A 16317-nucleotide genomic window follows, 5' to 3' on the forward strand; every position below is an offset into this window, starting at 1 on the left:
TAATATGTAGTGTCTTCTGATTGCTAAACGACATTGTCCTTTCAATTATCACAGATCATGAGATTTGATACGTCGATGGATTCACTGGTGAACGTTACTCGTTCGGAGAGTGTAACAGACCTAAATTCCGAACTAAACGGGCTGCCTTATCCACGGAGGCCGTCAACGGGTCACATCAGAAATGACGACAGTAATTTTTTACCTACACCGCCGAAGCCGTATGGAATCGGTAAGAAAATTGATCAAATAAATTTTTTAATTGCGAAACAAAAAATAATTACACCTAAGGAATATGACATTATGATAAGCGTAATATAATTAAATCAACAAATTATTTAAATCGTGTTACGATTGTTGCTATATATTCTATGCTTTCTTAAAGATACGATTTGTTGAGAATTTCGGACTTTATAAAGAAAAAATATGTTGTCACCATCGTTTTTGACCATGATTTTTTTTTCACTTTGAATTTGTCTGAGCTTTTCGTGTCTTTAAGAGCTCATAAAGCTTGCGGTTATTTCCTGGCTAGAGAATTTTAATCATGATTAATTCCACTTTTCATAATTATTTATCACTTGTAATTCCAAATGTTCGTTATGCCTTGAAAAACCAAAACCCAAGCACTACAGTTCGTCAGGTTTTCCAGATTCTTAACTACTAACAATGGAATTATATTTTTTTTCAATACTTAATTTGATATTTAATTGCATTCCTCATTTCTGCTTAATTGTAAGTCTTCTTAAAGTTACCATCATTATTATTACTATTATTACTGTTATTATCATTAAGTACGATTCAGCTGTGTTAGTTACATTTAATCATATCCGTTTTCTTCTGAGATGTGGCTTGTGTGGTGTTTCTCAATATTTCGACATTTCACTCTTTCACAAAAATTTTTTGCAATTCACCAACGTTCCCAGTGAACTTTTTTTCCCTATTTGCGATTACATTCGTGCTTTAATGATAATAGTATTACTATTCTCACCATTTCTTTTACTAATGTTGCTTACATTTTACCTGTACCCACACGATATTTATACCCATGCTTTATTTATATTTCATTTTTATGGTATAATGAAATCCGCCTTAATTCTATATCAGCACTTGCCTTTCATATTTCGAGCTCGCAAAATAATTTTTCAAAGAGGCATCGATACGGGATACTTGATTATTATTTGTGAGAAAACCCTCTTACATGGTATATTTTGTGTTTACAATCATCGTCCACATTTTCATTCCTCAGCTGTTATATTAGGCATCACAATCTCTGTTGTGATTTGCAATTCAAGTTGTAATTTTGATTCAAGATAAGATAAATAATCAATACTGTTATTATCGTTATTATGAAAATGCAATGAACGCTGATATCAAGGTATCAATCACTCTTGGACTTCAATGTATACTGGTGTTTCAAGCCTTACAAAATCCTTGATGTCCTACGAAATCGTATGAAATTTATTGAAGTCTATGAAGCCTTGTTAATTGTCCTGAAATCCTCAAAGTCTTGTGAGGTCTAAATAAGTTTCATGAACTCCCATATTAAGAGATTTAAAATCTTTGAAGTCTTATGAAATATTTTAAAGTTCGTGAAATCAGTTGAAATCTTATGAAATCTAACAATGAATCTCATGAAACTCCCGAATTCGTGAAGTGTAGTGTACTCAATTTTTTTTTAGTGATTTGCTATTATGAACACCGTTAATAAAGAATTGCCACTTCTATTAATTATAGTCGATAGTTGATTATTTCGATGAGCAACATTGCCAATTAACTTGTCTAAATAATTCTGTTTTAAACATTAAAGTTTTTCATTTTTTTTGTTCACCTTACAGTTTTTGTCACGTTGTTACCTACGTAACCATCGCTTTGCTCATCTTCGATCCAAGGGATTTTAATCTTGATATATTTGTGAATTGAAATTACGCATCAATCAAGTTGCATTATTTGCTTTGAATACTTTGAGAACTTTGTTGCCATTGATTTGGAGTGTAAAGTTGAGCATCGCAATGCCATTTTCACAAGTCTGCCTAGTGTTTTAGTGATTAACACTAAAGCTTGACCACTTATCAATCACACAAAAGATAAAGAAAAGAAAAAGAAAGATATAAATTTTACATTCGGCACTTGACGAGCGTGAACAAGTTTTAAATTTAAGTCTTATAAATTCTATATAAAAAAAAATACTAATCTTGTCGTTAATAAGAAACTAATCAATTTATGCAACTTGTCTGTTCCTCTGTTTAACACTACGACTACTACTTCTACCACTATTTCGGCCCATCCAAGGCTCCATTCTGAACTCAGGTAAAATGGAGTCTTGATTTGATATTTAATTGATGCCGTACGATTACGGGCGATGATGATGATGATGATGGTGATGATGATGATGATGATTAGTAACTCTGTTTCGTGAGTGGTTGAGTCTGTCTGTTGTTTATTCAATTTTGCCGCCTGCATCTAAAAGTAAAGTATGCTTTGTACATTTGTTATAACAATGTTCGGGGTTGTAAACGAAACAAAAACGGAAAAAAACTAATCATATTAAACAGCATGCGTTAGTAATTGATTACTTTATGTTTTATATCTCACAAAATTGTGTAAAACATTGTCACACACATCTTGAACATTGTAAAAAAAAAAAAAAATAATAATAATAATTGTACTCTATTGGTTTGATTTGAAATCGTTTCTAATCATTGCTGATTACCTAGTTGCACGTCAATGTATGTTTTACTAGTTGGCAAGCCCTTATTTTAATCGATTAGCGAGTTTGGCTCACATTGAGTTGTTCATTAATTGATCTAGTTTGTTGCTCGGTATCGTAATATCGTAATACCACGACATGTTCACCACTGTATATATATGTATAATATACAAGTATATGTATAATAATTACCACGAAATTGTTTAACACAAAACATTAAGAATGATTGCCCGCTGTTTATACACATCAGCTGTCTAGTCACACTGGAAATCATCTTGCTCCTATTTTAAACTTTTTTTACAATTTCGATGCCCACACTGGATGGATGTAGCGAGAAAATTTTACTCAATATTCAACTCACATTTACGAAATGATTTCCATTGAACCAGCTGTAATAGGTATATTAATTATTATTGGACAATAACTGATGTTTAATGTATATGTGTGTGTGCGCGTGTTGGATGCTCGACATAATGGAATAATATGCAAGAGAACTGAATATATATGTATATATCATGTTGTATGCTCGCGTACATGTGAATTTCGCCTTCTATATTCTCGCAAACAATATAAGGTTGTTTTCTCAATCCTTGTTGTACAGTAATCATTCCTTACGAGATACAAAACTTTGTGTGAAACTTGAGACAAGCAGTGTTTTGAAGATATTTGGCTTCAGGTGAATTGCTCAAGGTGGCGAAAAATCAACATGGCCGCTTTTGAGCCACTTCAAATTTCATTTTGGCTCCACGATCGTTTTTGTGCTTCAATAGTTATCTATCAACAATTCATCACAAACAGTATGATGGCAGAAGTAATTTGAATATCACTTCACAATTACTAATGTCGTAGAAATTGAAAATTTAGCTTGTGAAATTCACTTGTACGTCAGGCAAAATAACGAATTAATCGTAAACGGTTACACTCTTGCTTCGTTAATAATACAGTACTTCAGATTTATGGATATACTATCAACTAATGCCAATGTATCCAAGTTACTGCCAAAAACAGTAGATAGACAGAAAATATCGAATTTTAACTCTCTCAGGATAGTATTTATGTGAATTCTAGAAAATAATGTTGAACACTAAATGGAACGCGACGTAAAGCCCGTGGATAAAATATCTAGCATTTCCGCACTGCATGTATGTTATAAAGTTAGTAAATTTAATCAAGGAGATTATAATGGTATTCCTTCAATATGTACATAATTGCGAGTCCTTAGACAAGATAGGTATTCCGAAATGAAAGTTTATTACGTTTAAATCTACTTAACGGCAAAATCTAGAGTCTTTGAATGAGATAATATTTTTTCCCTAAGAAGAAGAGTTACACGCCATTAGTTTAATTCTGTTCCATTTTGTTTCCATTTCTATTAGCAAACTGTTATTAAAGTAAATATGTAAAATACAATTAGCCCGTAGCTTGATAGTGAGAATTCTCGTAATAAATCGGTCTGTCTCGTTTCAGCGAGACCAACATTCCTGAATTTGAACCTGAATCTCAACTCACTGACACGTCTGCAACAGTCCACCTCTGCCAAGTGTAGGTGACAATCGCCATTCGCAGCTCTTTTGAACCCTTCTTGAAATTCATTTTTTGCTACCAGATGATTAGAAGTTTTGCCTTCGCATTTGATAAGCAATCAGTTTGAGAGGGCTGCGTTGGTTGCTGTTGTAGTTTTTTTCTCGTTAGAGTTTGTTTTTCCTTTTTATATTTTTTGTTCCAGCCTTGGTTTATAAACTTTACCCAGATAACAACGTGTATTTAAATTTTATAGCAAAATGACATTAATGCTTGCAAAATATTGCTTGCAATATTAGAACAAGGTGTGTCCTCAATTGCTAATCGCAATTAGAATAAATTATTCTGACCAAAATTTGTCAATAAAACATCCGCGTAACGCAAGCAGGCCTCGCTATAACTAGGAAATAATCCAACAGGTAGTGCAGTATATTTACTGTACGAAAATTATTCTTAGAAACTATTCGGTGACAAGGCAAGAAAATTACAGCGGGTGGGGTACCATAGCCTTTTTACATTGACACACTTAGTTATCTGGGTAGTTCAAGTTTAATGTTTCTACACCTCGTAGTTATCATATTTAACTTTATTCTACTTTGTTTATTTTCACAGCCTAATGTATTCCAATTTCAAATAAGTGGTTTTAATATCATTTGTGATTTTACAAAGATCCACACTTTCAAATGAAGATTGAATCTTAATGGGTTTCAGGAACGTTAGTTACAATTTGACCTTAAACTTTTGTCAAAAGTTATTTTTTATAACTTGATTATCTTCCGTTTCATATTTTCAAATGTATATCAGTAATATAAATTCTGCGAAAAAATATTTCGATTTGAATTTGGAATATCATAGAATAATTATATTTAAAATTTACAGCATGGTATATTATTATTATTTTATTTTCTGGACATGATCACGTTATATTTTTACTTCTGTTTCCTGCATATTTTTATGTAGTCGTTTCTCAGAACCGACCTGGCACTGTACTTAATACAATGAAATGCTAGTGAGCCGGAACCTAAAAACACAATTAATTCAATTCTGGTACAACAAAGTTTGTTCTGGAATGGAGATTATAGATTGAACTTTTTAAATCTGTGGCCAGATCGGCCCTGAAGTGTGTGAAATTTCTTAATTGTGAGATGTTTTTGGTGCTAAAAAGAATACAGACTGTTTTTGTAGCATCGCCGAACATCGTCGCAGGAAAACTTGGCCTCAGGATGACTACCCTTCACGAAGAAACGTCAAATGCTGCTAACCAACCAGCTACTCCAACTCCAATTTACTCACCGTCGCGAGAAGACGATGCTGACAAGAGCGACACCGGTTACTCAGAATATGAGGCGTACCAAGTAAGTATTGGTGATAAGTTTGTTCATAAACTGTTTGCTAGCAAGTATCTGAATCCAAAATACTTTAAAATCTATTACGAGAAGTGTTTGTTCGTACACTAGGAATGATCGGAAATTATGTCAGTCAAGAAAAAAATTTTATACTAGCAAATAATTGTTTCTCTTTTATTTTGTGGCATAATTTCATTGGTATTAGCAACGTGATTTCCATATTGAATATTTTCATATTTTAAACAAGTCTACATTTCAATGTAATTAATTTAAGTTTTTTTTGAGGGGTTCATTTACAATAGTTGTGTTTAAAGTCCTATGGAATCCTTCAAGTCTCATCAAATCTTTTGAGTTTTGTAAAGTCTTTTAGCTCACTCTCCTGAAGTTACATAAAATTTTATGAAATGCCTTGAAATCTCACAAAGTTCTGTCAAATCTCATGAAATCCCGTAAATCCCTGACGTTTTACTGAATTCTTTGAAATATTGTGAAATCCGTTGGAATGTTAAAAAAGCTTTTCCTATGGAGTTGTGTAAAATCTGATAAAAGTTGATGTATCCCTTGGAGTTCTATGTAACGCTTCTAAGTTAGTAAAATACCGTGAAGTCCTATAAAATTTTATGAAGTCTGACGTAACTTTGCGGAATCTTTTGAAGTTCTGAGAATTTCGCGAAGTTGAATGAAATCCTTTGAAGTTTTTATTTGTACAAAGTTGAGTAAAATCTATTGAAATTGATGAAATCTATAAAATCCTTGAAGTATTGAAGAATCTGTTATCCCACGCTATTTTTTAAAATCATTAAGTCCTAGAGTTTTTCTCAATTACAAAATGCTTGATCAATTTAAAAATTTAGAAATTGGCGAAAATAAAAATATGTTGAAAGAACGAAAGATTCTATCCGCATACAAAAGATCTACTTTAACATTTTTGTGGTAATCAATGATTACTTTAATTGTTTTTTAGCCATCGACGAAGCCAATTAAGCCATTAACGACGTCGCGGACGTTGGATTCTCTTGTCGAGCTTCAATCAACAAAGATAAACACGCCAAGTATGAGCAGCAGTGGATACGGTTCCCAAGCAGTTTCGTCAACAAATTTAACATCAGAAGATTCGATATCCATAAAATCAATCAGCGTTGATGAGACTCCAGATTTGGAATACCGTAACCTCCTGGATTACAAAAGGACAGACAAGATGGACAGCTCTTTGGTCGAGGAGACACCTGAGGAGCATTCAGAGGACCTGAATACAACACTCGGTGGTATCAGTGTTGGCCAAAACGACGACGGCCATGCGACAGGTCAGTTTTCGCAAATCGTCCTGTTGACGTTGGTTTTAAGATTTTTTAGGGTTTGATCTGAGAAAAATTTAGGGATATGCCAGATATCCTGTGAGTACCCGGCTTTTGACTTATTTTATGCTGTCCAGCAGGAGAGCCGTATAATATTCAGAGAACAATCATGTGGCTAGAGCTGCGAAAAGTAAAAAAATTGGAAATAAGCAGATCTGCAGAAAATTTTAGATTAACACTGATGCCCGTTGAACTTAAAAAACAGTTTCGAAGTGATTTATGTAATGCCTGCTTTACAAGAATTACTCCAATATCTTGTACAAGAATTTTCATATCCTTATTAGTATTACTTTCGAATCCAACAGAATTGACTAGGGAATGCTTGGACCAAAATCAAGACACCTACATGGAAGATGCGAACGAAAACGTCGTTGAACTTGAAAGGGATAACAATGACAACACGATGAACAAAGCCAACACCGAACAGAGCAGTGAAGCTATGGCGAATCAGGATCGAGAAGAGAAAAACGACAATGATAAGAAAGTTGAAATCGAAGTCAGCCATGCTTCGAACTCCGACAATGATAGTCCTGCTGATGGAACCTCCGTTGTTCGCTCAAAATTAACCCCTGGCAAAGTAAGCGAGAAATTTGAAGAATAATAATAGTGATAATAATTCATCGAACCTGCAGAGAAGCTTCAAAATATAAAAATTATTCTAATTGACAAGGATAATTATCAGTTATATCTTGGATAATAATTATAATGATGGTTTGTTTTTTAAATTTTCAACCTGTGTCAGGTTGTCAGAAGGAGAAAAACTTCCGGTGGTAATGCAAGGCCTACTAGCTATCAACATCGAGCATCGTTTCCAATGGTCCGTCCCCAGTTATCGGAAAGCAAGGCGGCTGCTCGTTTGGAACAGTCTTTACAACCTGGAATGCCTTATGAAAATGGGGACAACAGTTCTTCGGAAAGAATTGACGGTGGGTAGATAGATTGATTGATTGATTGATTGATTGATTGATTGATTGATTGATTGATTGATTGATTGATTGATTGATTGATTGATTGTTTTGTATTTTCTCAGTTTTAGCAAATTATCATTTATAAAAATGAATCCGTTTATTTGGCAAAATTCTTTTTTTTGACATACAATGAAATATTACACTTTGGCATCCAGAAATTTTTTTAAGAGCTGTCCCGATGGAATATCCTGCCAGTTCAATTTTCTTGCTACAGATTACTGGAGTGCCAAATTGTTTGTCATTGAACATTACTTTAAAATATTTCATGAGAGAAATCTAACAATGGCATAGATTCCATTTTGTAATATCGTTCTTCCTGTTCAGTAGATGATACAAGCGACAAAAGTTCAGCGTTTGGGTCCCGGCCTGATCTGACGAGAATCGAGACTCCGTTGCCCGATTGGGTGATCGTTGGTGAATCGGTTTTGGTGCGCCCCTACAGCTCCTCCGGTGTCATAGCATATGTTGGCGCTACGGAATTCGCCTCTGGAAACTGGATCGGTGTTGAATTGGATGCTCCGACAGGTGAATTCAAAAGCGTATTTCGAAAGACCACCACGACTCAAAGAAACATTTCTAATTTCGAAGCAAATCCTATTAAAATTAGCGAGATGAAAAGAACGCTTGCTAATTACTCATACCTTTTTTTTTTTTTTTTAGAAATTATTCACAAATATACAATGTTTTTGAACAGTTTTCAGAGAGAACAGTACAGGAAAATTCTTTATTATTTCTCGAAAAGGTTCAATGGTTCTTATAACGTTTACGGTATTTCAAGAAATTCTAGAGGGCGTCTGAAAAGAAATTATATTTACGTGGAACCTTATATTCAACTGCAAATCAGAAAAAAAAAAAACTATTTTCGTCTTTCTGCCGATTCCTATCTGGCCCCACGGACCGGCACTGTTCCACTTTCCCCTATATTCATCGTGACATGACGCTCAAAGAACAATTGCCATTCCTATTTGCATCGTATCATGTTTTGGACGTGGTTTTAAATTTTCTTTCAGGGAAAAATGATGGCACTGTACAAGGCCACAGGTATTTCACGTGCCGACCGAAATATGGGATATTCGTTAAAGTTGACAAACTGATTCAGGACAGACGAGGCAGGGCTTTGCGGTCCTACACCAAACAGGAAACAACCCCGCCACCAAGTGCGTCAATGCGTAGGAGTGCCAGCAGAGGTAAGAGGCACAATTTAGGTCAAGATGGTGTTGATTATTATCAATAGGTTGGGATCATTGAGGTCAGGGAGTAAGAGTAAGTAGATTAAACACCGTGATGACAGAAGGAGCAAAAGTGGTACCCGAACGTGGTGACAAGTTGAGGAAATCCGACAAGTTGATTGCCTAAGTAACTATTCATGCATGCCCAGATCATTCTTTTGGCATGTGTATATCCGATCTGAGATACCGATCATACTAACAAGGAGAATAGGGAGGCCTGATGTCGCGAATCGGGTTGTCCTTGCATGTGGTAAGAGGAGAAAGGGAGTCTGAAAGTGCAAGGATGCAGTCTCGCAAACTTGAAGCTAGATGTACTAGTATTCGCCGGAAGCTTGCAGAAAAATGACCACTATGGAATTCCGTTAACAGCTAATCGCATTAAAAAATACAACATATGTATTTCCATAGTGTGGGATTGACCAGCAACAAATCAAACTTAACCTCTGATGGCAGCTATGAAAAAAACACATACACAATACGGCTAAAGTCGCCATTTTTTTTTAAAAGTAATAAGCAATGAACCATTGGACACGAAAGACTGAGCTTACAACTATTTTTACCAATCTTGGGCTACTTTTTTTTTGCAACTACGCTCCAAAGCCACGCAACAATACTACAGTATTGTTGACTGAAGATATCTAAAAACGTTTAGCCCTGGGCTAATACTTCCTTCGGCTGGGTGGGTCCAACTTTCATCCGGGGATAATTCTATTGCTCTGCATAGCACAGTATTGCAATTGCCCCCCTGTTCCTCAGCTTCCCTTACCTTGCCTTTACCCACGGTGCAAAGTCCACAAGGTCTTCGTATATCCTCAGTCAACGAAAGTGTTCAAAAAGCAGAAACTGGATCAAGAAATGATTGAAAATCCTAAAAAAGATTTGAAAATATCAAATTATGCCAATTTCTTTTATTTTTGAATGAATAATCTACATATAGAGTGAAAAATAATGTCTCAGGATCACAGTCTTACATACAGGTCTTGTAACGATGTTGGTGGGAGTATGTTCGCTTAATGGTGTGGTTTTAATATCGATCTATGACCGCAATGGGCACCATGGGTAGATCGGTACAGTGTGTAACAGAGACAGAAGTAACATCCTGTCTCTTTTCATACTGCACTCAGAACATGCGTTGTAGCGATACGCAGTGGCATTACTATGGATGAAAAGCGTTGAAAGAAAAGTGGACACTAAGGGTACAACTCCCAACCACTAAAATTCGACTTCGTTGCAAGACCTGTATTGACCGTGGTTAGAATTTGTGGGATTAAATATTTTCGGACTTCGAGTTCCAATCAAATACCGTACATGTCTTATTTTTTTTTTCTTTACTTCTATTTGTGTTTTTTTCTCAACTCTTAGGAGAAGGCCTCCACTCGTTACATCGAAGTCGGAGTCGAGGAGAAGGTCTTTCAACAGTTGGTATGAGATCTTCACCACGAAGCAAATGAAATAAATTTAAATAAAATAAATTGCTGCGTCACCGAAGGATAAATATAAAATCTAATATGAAAACAAAGCCAACTCGCTCCGTCATATACCAATTAATATTCAAAAACTTGAACTTAATTTAATTACGTATACGTGAACTAGTGTATATCGCTACATATATATGTACAATGCCCTGCCACACGTGTAGCAATTACGGTGTTTCCAACCCCGTATGATAAATAGATTTATTTAAGGTAGTGCAAAAGTATCTAATAATAATAATAATGAGAGAAATAATTATAAATGAATCATTATTATTGTTATTATTGCTACTTATCATTATATTTATTCATCATCGACATAGTATGTGGGACAAGAAAAAAAGAATTGAGTAAAAGTGGCAGGAGCGAGATGGAAATAACTGTCAAGAGATACCAATGATCGAGATGTATATATGTGTTACACAAATACATACACATAACAGATTATTATCATTATTGTTACTATTATTACGATGTTTACAATTCTTTCATTCACAGTCAGTCAGTTGCAATAGAAAATAATAAAATAAATTACTAAACAAACAAAACATGGAACACATATGACAGCAAAGTATAATATTTCGCGTTGTCGTCGTCGTATTGTGTATAGAATAGTATCGATATACATGATCATAACGCAGACAGTGTATCGTCATGATGAATCGAGTCACAAGAATTCAACCAATTTCTATAATCATTCCACATTATTTAATAACTTATATAACGCAATATAAACATTGATTTTTTAAATCCATTTTTGACTTGAATTTTAGCTAAGTCTTATTTTTTTAAACGAACTTACACAAATACATCCACTTATAGTTTTCTTATTACTATAAAACGGCTAAAAAAATAAAATAATGATAATTCCAAAAGCATTTCATATGTGCAGGTTTTGTTTTGTTCTGCATATGTTTTTACAAAAATTTACATTGCACGTCGGTAAAGGGTACATTAACAAAATATTAGTTGGGGACGTTTCAAGAACGCAGTCAAAGAATGGAAAACAGAAAAAAAATTCAAACAATTAAAAAAATCAATAAATAAATATCGAATGAATGAGCGAAAATAATTAATACGAAACTGGTCACTTTCCAAAATTGTTCTCGGGCAATTTTTGTTTTTACGGCAATGGTTAAGTGCAGCTGGTATCATAAGAATAAGGCTAAAAACAAAATGCAATACATTGGAATCACATTAGTGTAGAGTGGTATAAAAGCAAATTAAATTGGTATATTAATCGAAAAAATTGTGAGGGACAAAAAGTATACACATATTTATCGTATTATACTTATATATGTATTTATCATTGAGCGACTTAGTTTTTTAAATTAATTTTTTTATATGTATATAATACTTATATATAAATCTATATTGCTGTGTATGTACACATGTATGTACATACAGATTTGTTTCATATTATGTTTTTAATTTCTTTAGCGCAATCTATCGAGTTCCTCTTTTTACTGTAACATAATTTCCTCTTGCATATTATACATACCTAAATATGAATAATTTCCTTGTCAAGTTATTGATATTATTTTGATTACTGTTTTAGGTTAAAACGTAATAATTTATCTGCTACAAGACACGATAAAAGATCTATCATTCTACATAACTAGAATACAGTGGTGATAGGCAAAAAAAAAACACGCAAGTTTGACGGTTGTTTTTCTTTTGTGGTTGAATTTTGAGCAGCTTAAAATTGTAGATTGAGACATCTATAAAGCTAATATTTGCAATTACAAGCTTATGTTATATATTTTCTTAATTTAAATATTATTATTCCTATTATTATTATTGTTATTACTATTATTATTATTATCAAAATGGAGCCGATACAGAGTAATAAACGAGCTTGTTTAATTATTTAGGTACAGCTTTATTTTAACTTATTTCTTTATTGAAATTGTAATTCAATTTATGATCATATTTTTTTTAATGCAACACAATACAATTAAAAATAACATAAAATTCCGGGTGGCTGTTTTTTTTTCTTTTTTTGCTTCAATTTTGTTGTTAAATATCTCAATTTTATCACGTATAATAATAATAAATAAATTACAGCTACTCATTAAATATATTATATATTGATGATTGTGTGTTAGTTTAATTGTTAATAAAATTTGCTCGGGTATTATTATTATTATTATTATTATCATCATTACCATTATTATCATCATCGTCATCATTATTATTATTATTATACAGTGGCAATTAATGTAATTTTGACCTAGTCTTTGATTGTGCAAAAAAAGAAAGACAAAAAAATGAAAATATATTTTGGCATCATTGTTGCTTTAGATAATTAGCAGTAGCCACAGCAATGTGATTATCAACGTACAGCTCACATGAAATGAAATGAATTGGGAAAAAAATGATTTAAAAAATTAATACGGCAACCGTAAATTCAATATTATTATTATTATCATTATTTTTATTATGTGGACCACATAACGTGGAAAGCTAGGTAATGATTTACTCTAGCTAAGTACTCGATACGAATGAAATCAATTGTAACGTACCTACCTAATATTATTATATTATACATATACATACATATAATTTTAGATTAAATATTAAATTTGTCCATTGTATCATGTACTGAGAGAGAACAAGCAAACAATTCCTGTCCAATTAGAACAATACCAATATTATTACGAATTACTCATACGTACATACGTACATGCATAGATAGACATATATATATATGTATGTATGCTTGTATGTATGTATAAGTATATATATATATATATATATATATATATATACGACTAACGAATGAAATAATTATTAATTAAATGTAATATTTATTATAAATACATAATTATTATACATAAGTCGCCTACGCGGTGCAACGATCGCTTTTCTCAAATCGGGTCGGATCAGATCGGATAAATAAGCCGGAATTAGCACTTGAAATACGCGCCGATTCACCGTTAATTGTTAATGCTATTACTATTATTATCAGTATAAATACTATAAGTGATTTGTTAATTATTATCCTCGTCATCATCCGTAACTGTTGATTGATTATCATCTTATACATATATTTGAATTCGGGCCGATCGGGTGGAGCAAACGTTGCGCTGATGTGGTCACTGTCCATTTTGGTAATCAAGGTTGTTGAAGAAATAACACGTATACACCCATACACACACACACAAAGACTCAAACACATTTTCACACAAACACATAAGTATAACATATACTAGCTTAAAGCAAGCATAATACCTGAACGTTGCAACCATTGCTACATGCGTGTCTGCGCAGGTGAAAAACTGAGGAAATAATAAAAAATTTATTTCAAAAGTTATATTTTATTTATTCGAATTCAAGCCAGCGTTTATTTCAACTTTTCGGCTGTAGATTGGGAAATTAAGACTTGGGTCGATTTTAATCGTTTCTCGATATTAAACATGTTCTTCTCAATATTAAGTAGACTCGGATAAATAAGATAGTCGTCAGCTCGTAAATTCTCGAAGACGAGAAGGTATTTTGCAATTTCTCATATTGTGAACGTATATAGCGTGAAATAACGATGTAAAAGTTTTAAAACGTCTTTTGGTGGCAGCTAACATTTCATAGATGGTGCATAATCAACAATGGCCGTAGTTCAGACGCTTCAATTTTTGTATCAGCTCAACAATCAGTTTTCGCACTCAGCAAGTAGCGAGTGGTATCTCATGCAAAAATGAGACAGTGGCAACAGAGCCCAAAACACCAGTTCTCAATATTCAGGTGAATCCTTTGTGCGAGACTGGCAAGATTGAACTAAGCTCAATTTTAGTACATTGCGATCTGCAAAATAAGAGAAACAGAAAATGGGAAAAAATTTTATGTGCAAATATGTGAAAATTTCTGGTTTAAATTATGAACACGTATTTATAAAATCCCCAAGATTTGTGATATATTTCTATCTTGAGAGTAAAGTTGAATTAACGGCGTTCACCACTGATATCAGATTGCTCTGTCTGTGCATTGGAATACCTTCACGACTGTTTTGAATTGGTTCGACTCCGTGGCGTAGGAATAAAATCGATTGGTGAGTATATCTTGGGATACGTAGAGGGATTTTCTGACTGTCAGACAATTATTTGGTAGAAAGAATTGTTAAAATCTCCGTATGTTTTTTTTATTTAACCGCTTGTGCGTCCACTGGTGTGTACTTGTTTTTTCTGAATTGTTTTCCCGAGCCATTGGAAGTTCGAATAATGTGTAATTCCACAATTTCATTCAAAAATAAATTATGAAATACTTGAAATCTGATCGGTTTCAAGCGGGTTTTGAATACTTTTCAGTGAAAACCACCGGGGTCGCAATTAACAGATTTGAGCTTCTTGCACGACAACGCATTTAGCATTGGCAGCTGTTGAAGCCCTATTCCATCCCATGATTAAGATAGTGTCCATTTCTACCATAAATTTTAGTATATAAATACTTATATACACTCACATATGTATATGTAATCGTCGATTAACCTGTTTTTACCCTAACTAAATTCTCAGTTTATGTGTATGTATATATATATATATTTTGAGAAGTTTGGATATTTTTAAAATCCGTACTAATGAAATTTGTCAACACGAATTATTGCATAATATGTATTCAAACACATTATTATAACGAAACACGATCGAATATTATTGAGCACATATATTCATTCGCTATATATTATGTATAGAGAATTTATTAGCAATATTGAATGTAAAGTAGTTGCAAATTTATAGGATCCAAAATTAAACTGCGTTCATGGTGTAAATGGTGAAGTCAGATTTGGAACACGTTTAAGCCTAAAACTTTGTGTTCTAAAGCCGAATGCTACACTAATTAAAATTTCGAGTTTTTTTTTCGTGATCTGTACAAATGAAATTTTGTACAAATTCTCAAAGCATTCATAGATTTTTGTGGCTTTGTTGCAATCAAAATAACACGAACGTAAATGGTCAGGTGACCGAACTCTCACTTAAGGATCTTCAATGTATAAAGAATATTATAGTATGTAAGTTGGACGGTCTCGTTTTCGTTGCATGATTACTGATCATAAAGACCGCTGAAAATTTTGAAACTAAATTTTAGAATGTTAGGCAATGCTGTAGACATTTTTTCTCTAGAATATAGATTGTTTCTCATGGTTATACGTGACAAAAATGTATTAATAATTTGTTTTTAACCCTAATCGGCCACTGGGGACGAATTTCACCCCAGACATTTTCCAAACTTCTCGCAGAGTTCAGGAATAGACTTTCATAGTTTTTTTGCACCAAATAAATTCTGTAAAAAATTGTGTGCTTTTTTTCCATTTTACCTTAACTTTGACGATGTTTTACAATATTTAAACAATCAATTTTGGTTAGGAAAACTATGAGAGCTTTTTCTACGATCCTTTATCAATGACTAGATATTTTTTTAGATTTTTAGAACTCATTGTCGAAGCAGGATATCACTTTTTGGAGCTGGGGTGAGTTTTACCCTGTGTAACCGTTATGCGATTCTACTGAGGTTAGACCTATTAGGGTTAAAAGAAATGTGTAATGATTCAATCGGAGAAAATGACTATCTTGTATTGCACCGATAACCGAACAATATTTTTATTTGGATTCAGTCGTGTCGTAGAAGAATATGGTGCCAGGCCGACTAATCAGCTGATAAATTGAGCCTCGGTTTCAGCTAAATAGTGGAAATATGAGGAGGTACAAAACTCTGTGTAAGCAGTTGAACT

General features: G+C 33.3%; 1 protein-coding gene across 10 annotated transcripts in view; it reads left to right on the forward strand.

Annotated features, from left to right (window-relative positions):
• Positions 1-12309, forward strand: part of LOC107227901 (kinesin-like protein KIF13A) — a 32493-nt gene extending 20184 nt beyond the window's left edge. For 5 of the 10 annotated variants that reach the window (XM_046731515.1, XM_046731519.1, XM_046731517.1 and 2 more), the window contains 10 exons: positions 55-229; positions 2287-2304; positions 4172-4246; positions 5411-5580; positions 6536-6875; positions 7232-7503; positions 7669-7852; positions 8219-8419; positions 8905-9081; positions 10486-12309. In XM_046731515.1, coding sequence (XP_046587471.1) covers positions 55-229; positions 2287-2304; positions 4172-4246; positions 5411-5580; positions 6536-6875; positions 7232-7503; positions 7669-7852; positions 8219-8419; positions 8905-9081; positions 10486-10574 — 1701 coding nt within the window. In that variant the 3' untranslated portion in view covers positions 10575-12309. The remainder of the gene's footprint in view (positions 1-54; positions 230-2286; positions 2305-4171; positions 4247-5410; positions 5581-6535; positions 6876-7231; positions 7504-7668; positions 7853-8218; positions 8420-8904; positions 9082-10485) is intronic. The other 5 variants (XM_046731516.1, XM_046731523.1, XM_046731518.1 and 2 more) reach the window with 3 other exon arrangements.
• Positions 12310-16317: the final 4008 nt, after the last annotated feature.

This window comes from Neodiprion lecontei, chromosome 2 (assembly GCF_021901455.1).
Source record: "Neodiprion lecontei isolate iyNeoLeco1 chromosome 2, iyNeoLeco1.1, whole genome shotgun sequence".
NCBI classification, from domain to species: domain Eukaryota; kingdom Metazoa; phylum Arthropoda; class Insecta; order Hymenoptera; family Diprionidae; genus Neodiprion; species Neodiprion lecontei.